The sequence below is a fragment of the Heptranchias perlo genome, chromosome 2, assembly GCF_035084215.1.
Source record: "Heptranchias perlo isolate sHepPer1 chromosome 2, sHepPer1.hap1, whole genome shotgun sequence".
Classification (NCBI taxonomy): Eukaryota; Metazoa; Chordata; class Chondrichthyes; order Hexanchiformes; family Hexanchidae; genus Heptranchias; species Heptranchias perlo.
This window is the reverse complement of record NC_090326.1, coordinates 80,878,342-80,897,736: the sequence shown is the minus strand read 5'-3', so window position 1 is coordinate 80,897,736 and position 19,395 is coordinate 80,878,342. Positions and strand designations below refer to the sequence as shown.

The window sequence follows — 19,395 nt, the reverse complement described above, 5'->3', positions numbered from 1 at the left end:
TACTGCCTCCCACTGCCTCGAAAGCATACGTCTGGAGGGCCTCTTGGCCCCCACCCTGCGGATATAGGATGCCCCTCCTTCTGTCCACCTCTTGCACTAAGGCCTCTAGTGCATCATCAGAGAACCTTGGTGCATGCTCTCTCGCAGGCCTGGTACAAACTCAACTCGACAGATTGATGAGCTCTGGCGTGCAGATTAGAGGATGTGGGATTTAGTAGTGCGCAACCTTTATTCAACACTTTAACATAACTCAGCAGTTTGTAAACATTTGGATGGGACCTGCATCTGTGTTTTAAGTGTGTGATGTCTATTCAGACTCCGTGCGGACTCGCATCTTTCATTTTGCAAATAAGAGGTGCAGGCTGCCTTTAAGTGATGCTAGCCACGCGTGATATCAGGGCCCCCCTGCTGGTGAGCAGCCATTCAATAGCGCAGGTAGGCCTGGCTGCTCGCAGCAATCATGTAAAACAGCAGGCAGCACGAATGCCCAGCTTCGGGGATTATCCAATATAACCCCCTCTATCTATTCTGGAATGATCCATGCTTTTTCTTTTGTTCCTTGGAAACATACAGAGCATTTGTGTAATTTCAAATCTTGAATTCCATATTCCATACAGTTCCCATAGATGCCCATGCTATCAGATTTCTTCCTTATTGGGTTGCACAGGTATTGGTAGGGCTTTTCCACAGAATCAGTAAAGAATGGTTCGTCAATAAACCTGGGCATGTTTCTGAAGAATTGGCAAGCATCTTTGATGTGAATGCATATTTACATTAGAATTTTTGCGATCCTTGTTAGAAATAAAACCCGTAGAACAGAGGTAATTGATGCAGGAGGCAACTTGGTTGCTGAAATCATCTTTGTATTTTCATTTTTTTACCATAGGACGAATTTAATGGTGAGTTGAAGTTCTCCAACGTGTACTTCAGGTATCAGAGTCGTCCAGATGTACCAGTGCTTGAAAAGCTGTCAATCAAGGTTGGAAAAGCACAGACTTTGGCACTAGTTGGCAGCAGTGGATGTGGTAAAAGCACCTCAGTACAGCTCATAGAAAGATTCTATGACCCACTGAAAGGACAAGTGGTAAGATCACAACTTGCTTTATGTACCATTAAGTAGAAGGAGATGATTTTTAAAAATCCATTCTTGTCCCTGTTTATTTGAACCCAAAAATAGAATGAACTGTTTAGTAAAGTTAATTATCTATCTATATAATATATTAAAAACTTAAATCTGTACACACCTCCTGTCAATGTTTTCCATTACACATTCCTGTGTCCACATTTATAATGGAAGCCATGATGTGGAGATGCCGGTGATGGACTGGGGTTGACAATTGTAAACAATTTTACAACACCAAGTTATAGTCCAGCAATTTTCAAATAAAATTGCTGGACTATAACTTGGTGTTGTAAAATTGTTTACATTTATAATGGAAACAGCCTATGTGAGCTTGCTATGTTGTAATTACAACCTCCTGCCAGTGGAAGTGCTGCATCACCACCATTTCATTTGGGCTGACCCTGGAAACCTAAGGGGTGAAATTTGTCTTTGGCGGTAATGCAAATCAGGCGATAGTGAACCCGATTGATTTCAATGGAAAAGAAAATCAAGTGGGGTGTAAAACAGGTTCCTTATTTCAATAAATAATAAGCTATTGTACCAGAATATGATGCAAGTAAATGATCAGGAGCTCTGAGTAAATTACGACAGTATTGTAGCAAGTTTGTCAATAACTGCCGCACACTAAGTGGTGAGGTAAAATCAACTGCCTTGGACTCTTAATTGATTCCAATTAGGTGATCCATTTGTGTCTCCTGAAATCATTCTTTCACTGCTGGGTGATTGTGAGTGTGTGCGAGGCTGTAGCAGGGGTGTACATAGCAATCTGAACTTTGTACACCCAACAGCCGATCAGCTGCCCCTCCCCCCACCCTATCCCAGCCTAGTATCCCTGGGACTCCAGTGCAGTCACCAACCTTGTGGTCATTGGTGTACTTGTTACATCTTACCCTCTGGCTAGCTATAGCAAAATAGTGTCACTGTCATGAGAGCTAGCAATGTTCTAAATTTATCTGATCAATTTTCCCAGCTTTGCAAAATAAATTTACGTGCAATTGTATACAGCACTAAGGCCATTTACCACACTTGCACTCCCCAGCTTCATGCTCAGTGAAGCAGGTCTGAGATTGATGGAAAACACTGCCTCCATTGAGTCCCACATTAGGTCCTATTGACATACTACCCCTGTCCTCATTGACCTCCATTGGCTACCCATCTCCCAAAACACTCGGTTCAAAATCCTTGTCCTCATTAAAAATCCCTCCATAGTCTCCGCCCCACACTTCCTCTGCAACTTCCAGCCTACGTTGCTATGGTCCTCTGACTCTGGGGCTCCTAGAAATCCTCAACCCCTCCAGAGTTAGACAGCTGGTGGCAGAGCTTTCAACTGTCTTGGTTTCATCGGCTAGAACTCCTTCACCGAAACTCTTCATCTTACGACTTCCCTCCCTACCTTCCACAACCTCAAAATCTACCTTTTCGGTGCCTTCAGCCAACTCTCTGAAATGCTGTAATGCTCAGTCCACCTCCCTCCCTTTCTGAAGCACCTAGGGATGCTTTATTAAGCTAAATGAACTATACAAATGCAAGTTGTTATTGCTGAATGCAGGTGTAATTGTCCCTGAAGTGATTGAGAAGCCAAGCATAAGTTCAAATCCCAGTCTCTGTACTAGTTAAGTGATGGATGGTGGCATCACCAGTAGTTCTGAATCACATCACTGAAGCCAGAATCAAAATTTTGCAGACTGCTTGACAGACAACAGCTCCACCTGGCGGTACAGAGAATAATAGAATATGCTCCATATTTATGCCATTCACATGTGCACTCAAATTATGCCATAGGATCCAGAGTGCGAACGCTTAATGTGTTTGTCTGAAATTTGTCTCTACAGACATTTAGCAGAGGTATTAACCTGATTAAAATGAATAAGTTAACACCTCTGCTGAAATGGGGAAAGAGAAATTTCAGATGAATGATATATCAGTATTCTACACTGTAATTTCAGGGTCGTGGCTTTTCATTGACTTCTGTGTTAATGCCTCACTGGTGCAAAGTTTAAAACAAGCGTGACGATGCTAAAATTTAGATATTTCCAAGACTTTACAACAAGGTGCGGCACAAATGCAAATCATGTATTAAGCAGCATCATTTTGGAAAGTCGGTAGTTTTGTTTTTGTGCTGAAATACATTCCATCATTTCACAATGAGAGGTACAATAGAAGCACATTTCTGCTTCAGAATACGAACAGAAGCACTAAATGATTCTAAACTTGATGCAACACACGATTCCAAACTTGATGCCCCATTTAAAACAATGCAAACATATTGATTCTTTTTATGATGGGAGCACAGCACAATTTGTTTGTGATCTGGTTCAGGTAGAATCCTGAATTCTATCCAGGATATTAATTTACTATTATATATTTTTTAAAACCAGTTAATCACTCCCACTGTATAAATAAGTGGATCATTTATATTATAGGTTTATAAACAATTAACATTCATTTTAATTGTAGCTTCTAGATGGCGTTGATGTCAGAAACATGAACATCCAATGGCTTCGATCCCAAATTGGAATCGTATCCCAGGAGCCCGTGCTCTTCAATTGTAGCATTGCTGAGAATATCGCCTATGGTGACAACAGCAGGACTGTGTCACAGGAGGAGATTGAGAAGGCAGCAAAAGCAGCAAATGTTCACTCTTTTATTGAACAACTCCCTGATGTAAGTTCATCCATTATCAAACAGCAATAATGAATAATGATAATGATGAGGATTTTACAGTGGTGCACATACATCAATTGACTTTGCAATTGATGTGTGAGTCAGCATTCAACACCACAGTTACAAAACAACCAACAATTCTGATAGTAAAATGTCTTAGAAGAAGAACTTCAAAATGTCATTCCTAAGATTTGAAAGTGGAAAGGCGTGAATAGTAATAATAATGCGAAATAAAAACGTTGAGCCTTACTTTATTCTCCCCCATTTTATAAAGTATTGGGCATTGGCGCTAACACAGCACCAATACTCTAGAATTCCACTGCACCAAAGCTTTATTCTGTTTTTTTTAACCATCATTTTAGCGTTAAAGGGATATTGTTGCCCTTTTGGGACATTCTCCAGCAAGCTTAGATCATGGAACAGCTGGGAGCAGCCTGCGCCAAAAGCCTTGTATTACAATCACCACATTAGCCATTACGAAAGGTTCTAGTGCAGCAGATGTGGTATCAGCTGCAGCTGAAAAATAATGTAGTTTCATGGGGTCATTTGAATCTTTTTTTTTAAACTTAATTTTTTTTTAAGCATAGACTTGATCACCACTCACATCATTGCACATCTCCATTTGCTGACAGAGTTTTATTGCAGTTGTTTCATCAGGACAACAAAATGCGTCTCTCATTTCATATAATGCATGTTATTCTCCAGCCCTGGGAGAAATGGTCTATATCAGCATGCTTAAATTCCATCGGCTAATCCCGCCATTATTTTATATGGTACAAATTTTTAAATTTTAATCAAAAACTAGATTTATGCTGCCACACAAAAATAACAGTACAACTTCAGAGTCAAGATCTATTCTGAATCTGAAGGAGAGCACTGTCACGGAGTGTAGCTCTAATGCAATGTCAAGCCTATTTTCAAAACTACTGAGGTGTTCCAGTTGCACACTCAATACAAGAGAAGTAAACATGGCTACGCAAAGCTTTCTGCTGGGCAAAAAAAGTCAGATATGCAGCCACGCAGTATAAATAAGGTGCTGACAGCTGCAAACAGATTCTAGAGCCACCCGTCCCACTGATGTTTCATAGTTTAATTCAAAAACTTTTGGCATTATTACCCTGACTAATCCATGATTTTCCCAAAACTTTACCATGACTAAATTACAGCCCTTAAAAAATAGCAGATTTGTTTGTGCTGTTGCAAGTATTTCCACTATTAAACATCAGGCAAAAGCAACCCAGGACCAGTGAATTTAAGATGGAAGCTTTTGTTTAAATCATCAGAGGTGAAAATGATCACAACTGCTGGAGATCTGAAATAAAAACAGGAAATGCATTTTCTACTTTTGTACAAAACAGTGATTCTTTATTTTGTGACAGTAGCGTCAGTGAAAGAAGAGTGCCATCAAACTTATATTAAGTTGATTAGCACTCAAGTACTATGCATTTTAGATTAGGATTTTATTGTGATTCTTTTCATAATTAGAACTACAACACTAGAGTTGGGGACAAAGGGACTCAGCTTTCTGGTGGACAAAAGCAACGAGTAGCTATCGCACGAGCTCTCATACGGGAGCCAAGAATTCTACTCCTAGATGAGGCGACATCTGCACTTGATACAGAGAGCGAAAAGGTAAGATCTCATTCTTAAACAAAAAGCAAAAAAAATGCAGATGCTGGAAATCTGAAACAAAAGTAAAAATGCTGGAAACACTCAGCAGGTCAGTCAACATCTGTGGAGAGAACAGATGAGTTAATTTTCAGGTGTAGGCCCTTCATCAGTTCTACACCTGAAGTCTTAATTTATCTGAGTTCTCCACAGATGCTGACTGATCTGCTGTGTGTTTCCACAATTTTCTCGTTTTGTTTACGATCTCATTCTCACCACTACCTCTCTCAACCCCTCCACTGTCTCTGATTTGTCACACTGCTTGTCCGACATCCAGTATTGGATGAGCAGAAATTTCCTCCAACTAAATATTGGGAAGACTGAAGCCATTATCTTCTGCCCCACCACAAACTCTGTTCCCTAGCCAGCGACTCCATCCCTCTCCCTGGCTACTGTCTGAGGCTGAACCGGACTGTTTGCAACCTCGGCATCCTTTTTGACCCTGAGATGAGCTTCCAACCCCTTATCCTCTCCATCACCAAGTCCGCTTACTTCCTCCTCTGTAATATTGCCTGTCTCCACCCCTGCCTCAACTCATCTGCTACTGAAACCCTCATCCATGCCTTTGTTACCTCCAGATTCGACTATTCCAATGCTCTCCTGGCCGGCCTCCCATCTTCCATCCTCCATAAACTTGAGCTCTTCCAAAACTCTGCTGCCCGTATCTTAACTTGCACCAAATCCCTTTCACCTATCACCCCTGTGCTTGCTGACCAACATTGGCTCCTGGTCTGGCAAAAATTCTTATCCTCGTTTTCAAATCCCTCCATGCCTCGCCCTTCCCTATCTCTGTAATCTCCTCCAGCCCTACAATCCTCCGAGATTCTCCAATTCTGACCTCTTCCGCATCCCCAATTTTAATCGCTCCACCATTGGCAGCCGTGCCTTCAGCTGCCAAGGCCCTAAGCTCTGGAATTCCCTGCATAAACCTCATCGCTTCTCCCCTCCTTTAAATAGCTCCTTAAAACCCCTTTGACCCGCCTGTCCTAATATCTCCTTATGTGGCTCGGTTTCACATTGTGCCTGATCATGCTCCTGTGTAGCACCTTGGGATGTTTTTACTACGTTAAAGGTGAGTTGTTGTTGTTGGTGTAGCTACATGGCAGTCTTAAATACGCTGTTTGATAAAATTTAACACCAGCTTCTTTCCTATTGTATCAGCGGGGTGTTTACGATGTCAGTTTTCCGGCATCCGAATTAATGGATGAGGCAACATCTGCATTGTGTGAGACCTTCACTGATGCTGCCGGATCCTGAAGCATCGGTCTTGTGCAGACAGCTGCAAGCCAAATGTAGAACTGCTGGAACTTGCTAAAACCGGCAGCACAGGAAACCCTGCTAAAAATGAGTCTTCTCAGCAGCTGGTTATAGCATGCCCCGACAGTTTTACATTCAGCTTGCAGCTGGCACCGAGACCCACAACTTGGGATAAAAGTGCCGCTTGTACGGTTCGCATACAATGCAAAAGCAGATTTACATTAGACTGAAGAGGTTCCCTACAGAGAATAATCTACACTCGGCAACCAATTTAGAAATATTAAAAGAAACACTTAATCCCAAGAGAACCGGCGCAACAGAAATATTCTCATCTAAAACGTGCTCAGTAAACCACAAGATTTGTACAGTGACACTAGATTTACACAATTAAAAAAAAACCTCCTCATTCAAGAATGTTAATGTCGACCGGGAGTGGTGATTGAAACCTGATAGTTTTCTTTAATTGAAAGGCATTCCGTTGCTGGAGAGACTCAGGGCTGTTACAGCATTCTTATAGATTTCTGGACAGAACCGAAGACTGTATCAAATCATAAGCAGTGTTGTAGATATACAAATACCAGTTAGGGTTGCCAACCCTCCAGGATTGTCCTGGAGTCTCCAGGAATTAAAAAATAACCTTTTGACTTGGCTGTGAGCAACCCAGCAGAAAAATCATAGGGGCATTAAAATAAATTGTGTGTTTTTTCCATTTTCTTTGAAAATGTTGTTTATTAGTTATAAAAAAATATTGGGAGTGGGGAAAAAAGGCTGTTTGACTGGGTGGGGCAGTTGGAGGCAAGAGGTGATGTGATGAAACTTCCAGGAACACATCCAACCAGAGTTGGCAACCCTAACATCATAGGAACATAGGAACAGGAGTGGGCCATTCAGCCCCTCGTGCCTGCTCTGCCATTTGATAAGATCATGGCTGATCAATTGCTTTGAGAGCGACCAACTAGTACTCTCACCTCTGAGTCGGACAGTTATTGGTTCAGTCGCACTGCAGGATTTGAGTATGTATTTTAGGCTGACACTTCAATATGGTACTGAGGGAGTGCTGAATTATCAGACGTGCTATCTTTTAGGTGAGTCATTAAACCTGCCTGCTCGGGTGCACGTAAAAAGATCCCACGGCACTATTCAAAAAAGAGAAGGGAGTTCGTTGGATGTCCTGGTGAACATTTTTCTCTCAATCAACACCACCAAAAACTAGTTGTTTCTCTCATTTGTTATTTGTGAGATTTTGCTGCGTACAAACTGGCTGCTGTTTTTGTCTACACAACAATGACTACGCTTCAGTAAAGCGCAGAGTTGGTTCAGTAAACTTGAACATTGCAGGTTTTTTTTAATAAGGAGAATTTATTCAGTCAACTTCATCTTGGGCATTTTTTAATGATTGAGCTTGACATTGAATAAATTTCCTTAGCGTGGATCGGTAAAAGAAAAAACAGGCATGCCAACTCAATCAAACTGTTCCAGTACAACTACAACACTGGCATCTACCCAACAATTTGGAAAATTTGTCCTGTCCACAAAAAGCAGGACAAATCCAATCCGTCCAATTACCGCCCCATCAATCTTCTCTCAATCATCAGCAAAGTGATGGAAGGTGTCGTCGACAGTACTATCAAGCTACACTTACTCACCAATAACCAGCTCACCGATGCTTAGGTCCACTCGGCTCCAGACCTTATTACAGCCTTGGTCCAAACTGGACAAAAGAGCTGAATTCCAGAGGTGAGGTGAGAGTGACTGCCCTTGACATCAAGGCAGCATTTGACAGTGTGGCACCAAGGAGCCCTAGTAAAATTGAAGTAAATGGGAATCAAGGGGAAAACTGTCCAGTGGCAGGAGTCATACCTAGCACAAAGGAAGATGGTAGTGGTTGTTGGAGGCCAATCATCTCAGCCCCAGGACATTACTGCAGGAGTTCCTCAGGGCAGTGTCCTAGGCCCAATCATCTTCAGCTGCTTCATCAGTGACCTTCCCTCCATCATAAGGTCAGAAATGGGGATGTTCGCTGATGATTGCACAGTGTTCAGTTCCATTCGCAACCCCTCAGATCATGAAGCAGTCCGTGCCCGCATGCAGCAAGACCTGGACAACATCCAGGCTTGGGCTGATAAGTGGCAAGTAACATTCGTGCCAGACAAGTGCCAGGCAATAACCATCTCCAACAAGAGAGAGTCTAACCACCTCCCCTTGACATTCATTGGCATTACCATCACCGAATCCCCCACCATCAACATCCTGGAGGTCACCATTGACCAGAAACTTAACTGGACCAGCCATATAAATACTGTGGCTACAAGAGCAGGTCAGAGGCTGGGTATTCTGTGGTGAGTACTCGCCTCCTGACTCCCCAAAGCCTTTCCACCATCTACAAGGCACAAGTCAGGAGTGTGATGGAATACTCTCCACTTGCCTGGATGAGTGCAGCTCCAACAACACTCAAGGAGCTCGATACCATCCAGGACAAAGCAGCCTGCTTGATTGGCACCCCATCCACCACCCTAAACATTCACTCCCTTCACCAGCGCACCATGGCTGCAGTGTGTACCATCTACAGAATGCACTGCAGCAACTCGCCAAGGCTTCTTCGACAGCACCTCCCAAACTCACGACCTCTACCACATAGAAGGACAAGGGCAGCAGGCACATGGGAACAACACCACCTGCATGTTCTCCTCCAAGTCACACACCATCCCGACTTGGAAATATATCGCCGTTCCTTCATCGCCGCTGGGTCAAAATCCTGGCACTCCTTTCCTAACAGCACGTTTATACGTTTCAATGAGATCATTCTTCAAAACTCCAGAGAATATAGGCCCATTTTACTCAATCTCTTATCATAGGACAACCCTCTCATCCCAGGAATCAATCTATTGAACCTTTGTAGCACCCACTCTAAGGCAAGTGTATCTTTCCTCCGCTAAGGAGACCAAAACTGTACACAGTATTCCAGGTGTGGTCTCATCCAAATCCTTGTATAATTGCAGCAAGGCCTTCTTACTCTTATACTCCAATCCCCTTCCAATAAAGGCTAACCTACCATTTGCTTTCCTAATTGCTTGCAATACCTGCATGTTAACTTTCTGTGATTCGTGTGTAAGGACACCCAAATCCCTCTGAATACCAACCTTTCATAGTCTCTCACCTTTTAAAAAATATTCTGCTTTTCTATTCTTCCTACCAAATTGGATAATTTCATATTTCCCCATATTATACTCCATCTGCCACCTTCTCGTCCACTCACTTAGTCCATCTATATCCCTTTGCAGCCTCTTTACGTCCTCCTCACAGCTTACTTTCCCACCTAGTTTTGTATCGACAGCAAACTTGGATACATTACACTCAGTCCCCTCATCCAAGTCATTGATATATATTGTAAACAGCTGAGACCCAAGCACTGATTATTGTAGCATCCCATTAGTCACAACCTGCCAACCCTATTCCTACTCTCTGTTTTCTGTCCATTAACCAATCCTCAATCCATACTAATATATTACCCCAATCCCATGAGCCTTAATCTAACGTAGAAACCTTTTATGTGGCACCTTATCGAATGCCTTTTGAAAATCCAAATATACTACATCCGCTGGTTCCCCGTTATCTACCCTGCTAGTTACACCCTCAAAAAATTCTAATAAATTTGTCAAACACGTTTTCCCTTTCATAAAACCATGTTGACTACGCCTAATCATATTATGATTTTCTAAGTGCCCTGTTGCTACATATTATTACGTGTCCTTAATAATAGATTCTAGCATTTTCCTAATACTGATGTCAGGCTAACTGGCCTATAATTCCATGTTTTCTTTCTCCCTCCTTTCTTGAATAGCGATGCTATATTTGCTACCTTCCTAGACCATTCTAGATTCTAGGGAATTCTGGAAAATCAAAACCAATGCATCCACTATCTCTGCAGCCACCTCTTTTAAAACCATAGGATGTAGGCCATCAGGTCTGGGCGATTTGTTGGCTTTTAGTCCTATTAATTTCTTCAGTACTTTTTCTTTACTTTTATTAATTACTTTAAGTTCCTCACTCTCATTAGACCCTTGGTTCCCCACTATTTCCGGGATGTTTTTTGCATTTATATAGTGTCTTTCATGACTGCAGGACATCCCAAAGATCTTTATAGCCAATGAAGTACTTTTGAAGTGTGTCACTGTTGTTATGTAGGGAAATTTAGCCAATTTGCACACAAGGTTCCACAAACAACATTGAGATAAATGACCAGATAATCTCCATAATTCCAACTTCAACATTCCTTTCAGTGCAGCTCACCACATCAGACTGGCCTGGAACCCATGGGAAAACATACTACTGGTTCAGAAAGCTATATTATCAGTAACATATTGTCCTTGGATTGGACAACTGTTGATCAGTTCCCAGACCAGTCCGTATTTGCAGCCACCATTGAAATGAACAGAGGTGCTGTAGAACATAGGCATCTCTGTCTATGGTGTGGTGAACGCAGTCCTGACAAGACACAAATGGAAGTATCTATTAGGGTAGAAACTCTCTGCAGACCTGCACTGTCCCCGAATTCATCATTTATAATTCTAATCCTTATCTTCAAATCCCTCTACAGCCTTGCCCCACTCTTTCTCTGCAACCTTCTTCAGCCTTGCTTCCAATCTAATTCCTAATGGACCTCTGACTTTGAAAGGGCATCTTCCCTTTCTCTGCTCCACTTTCACGACAGAGAATTAAGCCGTCTCTACCCTACTCTCTAGAACTTCCTCCCTAAGCCCATGTGCCTCTCTACCTCCCTCTCCACTTTTAAAAGCTTCTTAGAGCCTGTCATTCAGACCAAGCTTTAAGTTACCTCTCCTAACTTTCCCACAAAGTTTCAGCAGCCATTCCTTTCATTCCTCTGTGATGCATCTTGGGACATTTTCCTATGTTAAAGATGCTATATAAATTATAAATGCAAGTTCTTGCTTGCTATTTAACAAAAATCAACAACAACTTGCATTTATATAACGCCTTTAATGTAGTAAAAGCTCCCAAGGTGCTTCACGGGAGCCTATCAAGAAATAATTGTATCATTTTTTTTAACATAGAAATTAGAAGACTACAATAAAGTTCCCTCCAGACTTTCCTTCCTCTATAAGTTCCAATTCAACTGGATTTTTTTTTACAGTGTATTATCCCAACTATATGTAATGAAGTCGGGACTCGGTCCTACAGAACAAACATACATAAATAAGAGGAGATCATCTGTGTAAATAAACTTTCGTCGACAACCAAAAATCATTACAATTGAAAGTAATAGATATGTGTTACTATATTCACTCCTTTTAAAAAGAAAATGCCTTCTTTTTCAGGTTGTTCAGGAGGCTCTTGACAAAGCAAGGGAAGGAAGGACCTGTGTGGTAATTGCTCACCGTCTGACAACAGTACAGAATGCTGATGTGATAGCTGTTATAGACAATGGAAAAGTAATAGAACGGGGCACACACGAGCAACTGCTAGCAAATCATGGGGCTTACTATAATCTGGTAAATGCCCAGGTCATTCAGTAAAAAGAAGACATCATTTTGTGTGCTGTAATGCAGTCACTTTTGCATTGAAGCAAAGTCGTTTTAACTGCACACTGATGTAAAAGTGGTGGTATATTTTGGGAGATAGCTCTCCATCTGACTACAAAGTGCACTAAAGCTTGAAAGTGTGAGATCACCTCTAGGAAATAGTCTCACACCAGTTTGAATTCACACCAGGTGCTGCATCTTAACAATGCTCAGGTAATCCTGTGAATATTTTGTATAATACAATGTCACAGATTCATATTAGGCTGCATTAGGGCCTGGTTATGCTCCATATACTACAATACATGGAAGAGAGAACATGTGGTAATTTCACCTTCATGGCCTGGGCGGTAATATGGTGGAGCAGATTGGCAACCTATAGTAGAACCCGAGTTCTACAATGGCCGGCTGATCTATTCCTAGTAAATACCCAGATCATTCAATAAAATGACATAGTAGCAAAGTAAGTACAGCACAGGAGGAGGCTATGCAGCCCATCGTGCCTGTGCCGGATCTTTGAAAGAGCTATTTAATTAGTTCCATTCCCCTGCTCTTTCCCTATAACCCTGTAAATTTTTTCCCTTCATGTAATTATCTAGTTCCCTTTTGAAAGTTACTGTTGAATCTGCTTCCACCACCCTTTCAGGCAGTGCATTCCAGATCATTACAACTTACAACAAGGGAGTTGGAGTACAAGAGTAAGGAAGTCTTGCTGCAACTGTACAGGGCTTTATTGAGACCACACCTGGAGTACAGTGTGCAGTTTTGGTCTCCTTACCTAAGAAAGGATATATTTGTCTTAGAGGCGGTGCAACAAAGGTTCACTAGATTGATTCCTGAAATGAGAGGGTTGTCCTATGAGGATGGGCCTATACTCTCGAGTTTAGAAGAATGAGAGGTGATCTCATTGAAACGTATAAGATTCTAAGAAAGCTTAACAGGGTAGATGCTGAGAGGATGTTTCCCCTGGCTGGAGAGTCTAGCACTGGGAGACATAGTCTCAGAATAAGGGGTCAGACATTTAGGACTGAGATGAGGAGGCACTTCTTCAATCATAGGGTCGTGAATGTTTGGAATTCTCTACCCCAGAGGGCTGTGGATGCTCAGTCGTTGAGTATGCTCAAGACTGAGATCGATAGATTTTTGGACTCTAGGGGAACCAAGGAATATGGGGATCGGGAGGGAAAGTGGAATTGAGATCGAAAATCAGCCATGACCCTAATGAATGGCGGAGCAGGCTCGAGGGGCCATTTGGCCTACTCCTGCTCCTATTTCTCATGTTATGTTTCGCTGCACATGTTCATTTAGTGTACACTAATACAGCTGCTTTTGCATTGAAGCAAAGTAGTTTTAACTGCAAATTAATGTAAGGTCACTAAGGTGAAATTTGCCCCCATATGTAAAACAAGAAAGATTTTGATGCAGTCAGTCAGTTTGTTCTCTAAAAGTTTGTACGTGTTGCTATATCTAATGAAGCAAACGCGTCCTATTACACTTCTATTTAATTAGGACACAGTTACTGTAGCCACCAAAGCTAGGATTTTCCTCTTTGTTGGAACCTTATCCATTTTTTGGGATCAGCCTAATTTAAACAATTTCAGCAGGATTCCCACCTGCATCAGGGAGTCCGCCACAGGAAGGAGGGGGGATGGAAAATGGCCATTGCAGGCCTCGACCACCTGCAGCCCAGAGCAGAGCCAATTGCCTATGGGTGCTGAGGAAGAGGATGACTCATAGATTGCTGAATGTAATCGATCACCTGGCAATCAATTGCCTTGTTTATTAGGGCATTTCAAAATTTAAATCTTCTCCCACATGCCACAGCAACTTTGGTGCCAGAAACATCCTGACATTCCTTGCGCCCAGCATTACTAGGGTGGACATCACTCCATTGTTACGATGGTGGACATCACTCCATTGTTACGATGGTGGACATCACTCCATCGTTACGATGGTGGACATCACTCCATCGTTACTATGGTGGCCATCACTCCAGTGTTACTCTGGTGGACATCACTCCATCGTTACAATACTATTTGAATACTCCGCCCTTATTTCAGCACACATATTTAATGGCCGCCATCACCCCTGGCAGCAAATCCTGGAAGTGACATTGATCAGAGACGAGCCAGTGGAATGGTTCCCAGCCAATTTCCCACTCCCTATCCTCCCGAAATTGGGAAGAATGCCAGGGGAAAATCAGGACTCAATTATCTGTTATTATCCCAATCAGTTAAAAATTCCAGTTTTCTCAAGGCAAGCCGTTTGGTGTTTTGGAAACAAATGATCTTATTCTTTACTAATGAGTCCATTAGTACAAGAAGTATGTAATAAAAGACCGCAGTGATCTTTAATGATCAGACAGATTACTAATCACCTCATTTGCCCAGCAATTGCACTGAATCCTTTGAAGAAATGTTGGACCTTTATAGGGGTCTATGTGTTCTATTCGATAATTGTATCATGCAACGGTGAAGTTATGGGTATGTTCATTGTGCATTTGGCACAAAACTCCATTGGTTCCTTTTAGCTCTATATTACATATGAACAATAAAATATTTCAATCTTATTAAGGTTTGACTATATCAGCTTATGGTTATCACATTTCTAGATTTTTTTTAAGTGTTATTCCACAGCTAGGATAGAGGAATGAGTTATTTCAAAATGTCCTGAAACTTACTTTAAAAGGGTAAAATTTACAGGCGAGGTGTGTATCAGATTTCAGATGGGGTATCTGAAACCCACATCCTGAGACACTGAAAGATAATTTGACATTCCAGTGATTGTTCACACTCATTGTTGCTGCAACAGTCCTATTCATTTGAACTCATGGGAACATAAGAACAGGAGTAGGCCATTCAGTCCCTCGAGTCTGTTCTGCCATTCAATTAGATCATAGCTGCCCTGTGTCTTAACTCCATTTACCCACCTTGGTTCCGTAACCCTTAATACCCTTGCCTAACAAAAATCTATCAATATCAGTTTTGAAATTTTCAATCGACCTAGCCTCAACAGCTTTTTGGGGGAGAATGTCCCAGATTTCCACTAGGCTTTGTGTGAAGAAATGCTTCCTGACATCACCCCTGAACGGCCTAGCTCTAATTTTAAGGTTATGCCCTCTTGTTCTGGACTCCCCCACCAAAGGAAATGATTTCTTTCTATCTATCCTATCAAATCCTTTAATCATCTTAAATACCTCAACTTGATCACCCCTTAGTCTTCTATAGTCAATGGAATACAAGCCTAGACTATGCAACTCAGCAGCAGTCATTGCCCAGTTCAGCTGGTTGACTCTGCTCTTGGAGTGAGAGGGAGAAGGGTAGTCAGTTTTGACACTGCAGTCATGTTTTCAAAAAAGAGATACAGACACCAAAAAGGGCAGTCTGGCTTTTGGACACAGGAGGCTAAGCAGTCAGTGAAACAGCAGAGAGGAGGTTCTGCCCCCAGACTGTAGAGAAGGTTCTGCCCCCAGACTGTAGAGAAGGTTCTGCCCCCAGACTGTAGAGAAGGTTCTGCCCCCAGACTATAGAGAAGGTTCTGCCCCCAGACTGTAGAGAAGAATGCAGAGGAGTTATTCTCTTTAGTTAAGTAAGACGACCTCCCAAAGCAGGATATCTTCACATGTTCTTTATATTTTATATCATTACATGAAACCAAGTTGTCCATTTCAACTGAGTGACCCTGATCATACCTCATGCTCTGTACATTTCACCTTACTGTCGAATAAACCATTTTACAGTTCAAACCAAAACTTTGCTTCATCCAGCGTTAACTCAGTCCACCTTCAGAGAGATTGCAGAAATATGCATGCAAATAACATGGATATCTGATCCACTTCACAATGGGATGCTGTTTCCTATATTACAAGAGTGACTGCACTTCAAAAGTACTTCTTTGGCTGTAAAGCGCTTTGGGACATCCTGAGGTCATGAAAGGCGCTATATAAATACAAATCTTTCTTTTTATTGTACAAGTCAATATAGGGCAGTGTGAGTCAGTTCCCCTAAAGTAAGAATCTCAGACTGCTTAAGGGAGTGACTGATGCCAGAGCAATTGTACCTGGACATGTCCAAGGGTGCACGTGGAGACTTCAATTAATGAGACTAGTGTGACAGAACTGTGCAATCTCCTAAAGCCAGACTTTGAAACTACTTCGAGGACAAGAATGTCTCCATCAGTGACTGTCAAGGTAACTACTGATTTGAATTTTTTTGCTACTGAGGGTGAATTTTCCTCTCTTTCCTTGGGGAATGCTCAATTCTCTAACCACAAAGGTCAGGAAAAAGGGACAGACATCCAGATAACCAGGTCTCCTCCCCTTTAATATTGCCTGTGGGTTACCAGGGCTTTTCTGAGGTGGGAAATGTAGCTTGACCAGCATCGGCAGCAGATGCAGAACTATTCTAATGAGGCCCGAGGAAATGCTCATGCTTACTCTCATTCTCCTGTCCTAACATGCGCTGGACATCCCAAGGCAGGAGTTGCCAGGTGCTATGGCCTACTCCCAGACTCTTGCAAATCAGACGGTCTGCAGGGTCACCAAGGCAGGCTGAGGGCTTACAAGTGAGCATTGGCATCATCATTTTCAAGTTCCCCCACCACTCCACTAGAATTTTAAACTTCAATTGGGACCATTGGCAACCAGAAGGTCGGTCTGGCTGCCGATGGGTGGGGGAGTGGGTGGCAGGAGGGGGGTGCGGTGGAGATGGTTGCATGAAAGCAGGACACTCACTCCTATGATGCTCCAAGTGTACAGTGAATTTCTGTTAACATGAAATGTAAAGTGAGATGGCAAAACTAAGCGAATTGAGAGTGCCCTTACCTTGGCATAAATGTCAACCATCCATGTTTAATGTGGATAATCAGAGTTCTGGGGGCTCTATCCATGTCCAAAAACCAAAATAAGTGCAGACCAAGTCCCGCCTCCATGTGCCACTCCTGAACTCCTAATTTCTGGTGTTCCTACGGTGATCGCTTGGGGTTGTACACTGTGGATGGGAATTGTCACAAGATTGCAATTTCCTGCCCACATTATACAATGCCATCAATCAAAGTAGGAGTAGCAGCCAGTAGGAGCTCAGGAATGGCACTTGAGGAACGAGGGAACAGCAGTCTTTGGGATAAAGGGAGAGGGAGGTAGGAGAATGTAGTGTTGTTGGGGGGAGTTGGAGAGTGGGTAAATACCAGAACCGCTATTTAGTGGAGGAGGGGGAGAAGGAGAAGCCAGCAGCAGCACTTGGGCAGGCAGAGAGAGAGAGAGAAGCCTGGAGAAGTACCGTGGCCGGTTGGGAGAGATGTTTTGAACTCCTGTAACTGTCTTTTTTGGGGCGTTAAAGGCCTCATAATTGTGTCAGTAGACTTACCGTTTAATTAACATTGATTCTCCCATCAACACCATTCTGAAAAGGGCTTAGCCCTGGGCAGCCACAACGCCTGCCTGAAGCAGGCAGTAGGCCTATTCCCATGCAAATTGTGGTCCAAATGACATAGTTAGGATCCCGGTTGCAATTTTAAGGGACACATGGGCACTGTGCACACTCCGCCCATGTGTGCTGGCATTGAGCAGTCTTCAAAGGGAACCCTGCAGCCCGCTCTGGGCTTGCCCTCCTCGGCCTGGGACCTTCCTGCAGATGCTGCTCATGTCCCAGCCAGCCGTCATACTTGTGACCCAAAATCAGCAAGCTGCCAGTTTGGTTTCCACAGTTTGCCAATCGTATTCAAATGAGGCCCGGGCCTCAAATTGGAGGGTGTCTCTTCGCCGCTGGAATGGGTGGCCAGCTGGCGTGCTCCACTGGTTGGCTGCCCGTATGTTAAGATCTACCAGAACGTGTCCCCAGACCCTCCTAAAATATAAAACTTTTGCTTTCGATACTTGTATCCCTGTTCGGGCTTTCATGTATTTAAAGTGAAACCCATGTCCTGGTAAACTGTACAGTTTTTGTGTAGTCAGTATAATTTTTTGCTTTAGCATGTGAAAGGGTCAAATTTAGGACCATTTTTGAATTGTCAGCATTTTGAGGACTGTGTCAAGTTCTTTGAAACTGTTGGTCTGCTTTTGCAGGTTCACTAGGTTGTATATATGCCTCAGCAATCTTGTAGAGACCAGCAAATTTCCTCTTAACCTGTTCCATGGATCATATAGGTGAGATAGCATTGACTCATACAGCAATCTTCATTTAGGCTCCTCTTCACAAAAGGATCCCCTTCAGCTCCAAAAGGAGCAGTCTTCTCTGCAGCACCTCCAATGCTGTATTCCCAGTAGCAGGACAGTTCTAAAGGGGACCAGCAACCCTTTAAGAGCAGCTGGACAGCATAACCTGCCCCTTGGCCCCTTTGTGCTCCCAGCATGTTATGTACTGCACTTGTAACATATTATGTGAATGAACTGACCTTACATTATAGCACAAGGTTAGCTAAGAGCCCTGTAGGCATGCACAGAGTCCAAAGAACAGCAGTCCCACTGTCACAATGCTGGAACTGTATTATCAGATCCATTGTATTTCTGTGCACTGGTGTTCAGAATAATACTGAGCAGAACACAAACTTTACACAATACAGCATTCCCTCAGTACTGCACTGAAGTGTCAGTCTTGATTATGTGCTGAAATTCTGATGTAGGTCTTGAACCCACAACTTAGAGGCAAAAATCCTACCACTGAGCTAAGCTGACTAAGTGAAGAAAGCATGCATTTGATCATAATCTGGATGGAACTGGTAATAATATGTAATCTGCTTGGCATCCCTGGCCTTTAATAATACAAATAAGTGGTTATACAAGCTCTCTCAGGATAATGAAACGATTATTTCCAGTATTTTAGGTTTCCAGGTTGAAAGGTGCAGTACAATAAGCCCTAGTGCAGAATGTCAATACCTACCTTTGTGATGTATTCTAAGACTTTCGGTTTTCATTTCTCTCCATTGATAAAAGGAAATTGTAAATGGATATTGTGATGCATGTTTTGCTGCTTGCTAGATTTTTTATGAATGGATCCTTAGTAGTCTATGTGGATAATAAATCTTACACATATGCGCCTCCCCAATAGTACCTTTGTGCAAATGGGTTGATCGACAGCTTCAAGTGTCTAGTACCTTCCAAAGAGGATGTAAGTAGAGATGAATGCCTTCAATATTGCAGGGGAATAAGAA

The 19,395-nt window shown here is 42.5% G+C and overlaps 1 protein-coding gene across 3 annotated transcripts in view; it reads left to right on the top strand.

Annotated features, from left to right (window-relative positions):
• LOC137340861 (ATP-dependent translocase ABCB1-like) overlaps nucleotides 1-16,000 on the top strand; it is a 101,452-nt gene extending 85,452 nt beyond the window's left edge. For 2 of the 3 annotated variants that reach the window (XR_010966894.1, XR_010966891.1), the window contains exons 25-29: nucleotides 887-1,084; nucleotides 3,581-3,787; nucleotides 5,273-5,419; nucleotides 12,049-15,708; nucleotides 15,809-16,000. Coding sequence is in view for 1 of the 3 variants with exons in the window: in XM_068003673.1 (XP_067859774.1) it covers nucleotides 887-1,084; nucleotides 3,581-3,787; nucleotides 5,273-5,419; nucleotides 12,049-12,246 (750 nt within the window). In the remaining 2 variants the exon portion in view is untranslated. Of the gene's footprint in view, nucleotides 1-886; nucleotides 1,085-3,580; nucleotides 3,788-5,272; nucleotides 5,420-12,048 lie in introns of all 3 variants that reach the window. The other variant, XM_068003673.1, reaches the window with a different exon arrangement.
• Nucleotides 16,001-19,395: the final 3,395 nt, after the last annotated feature.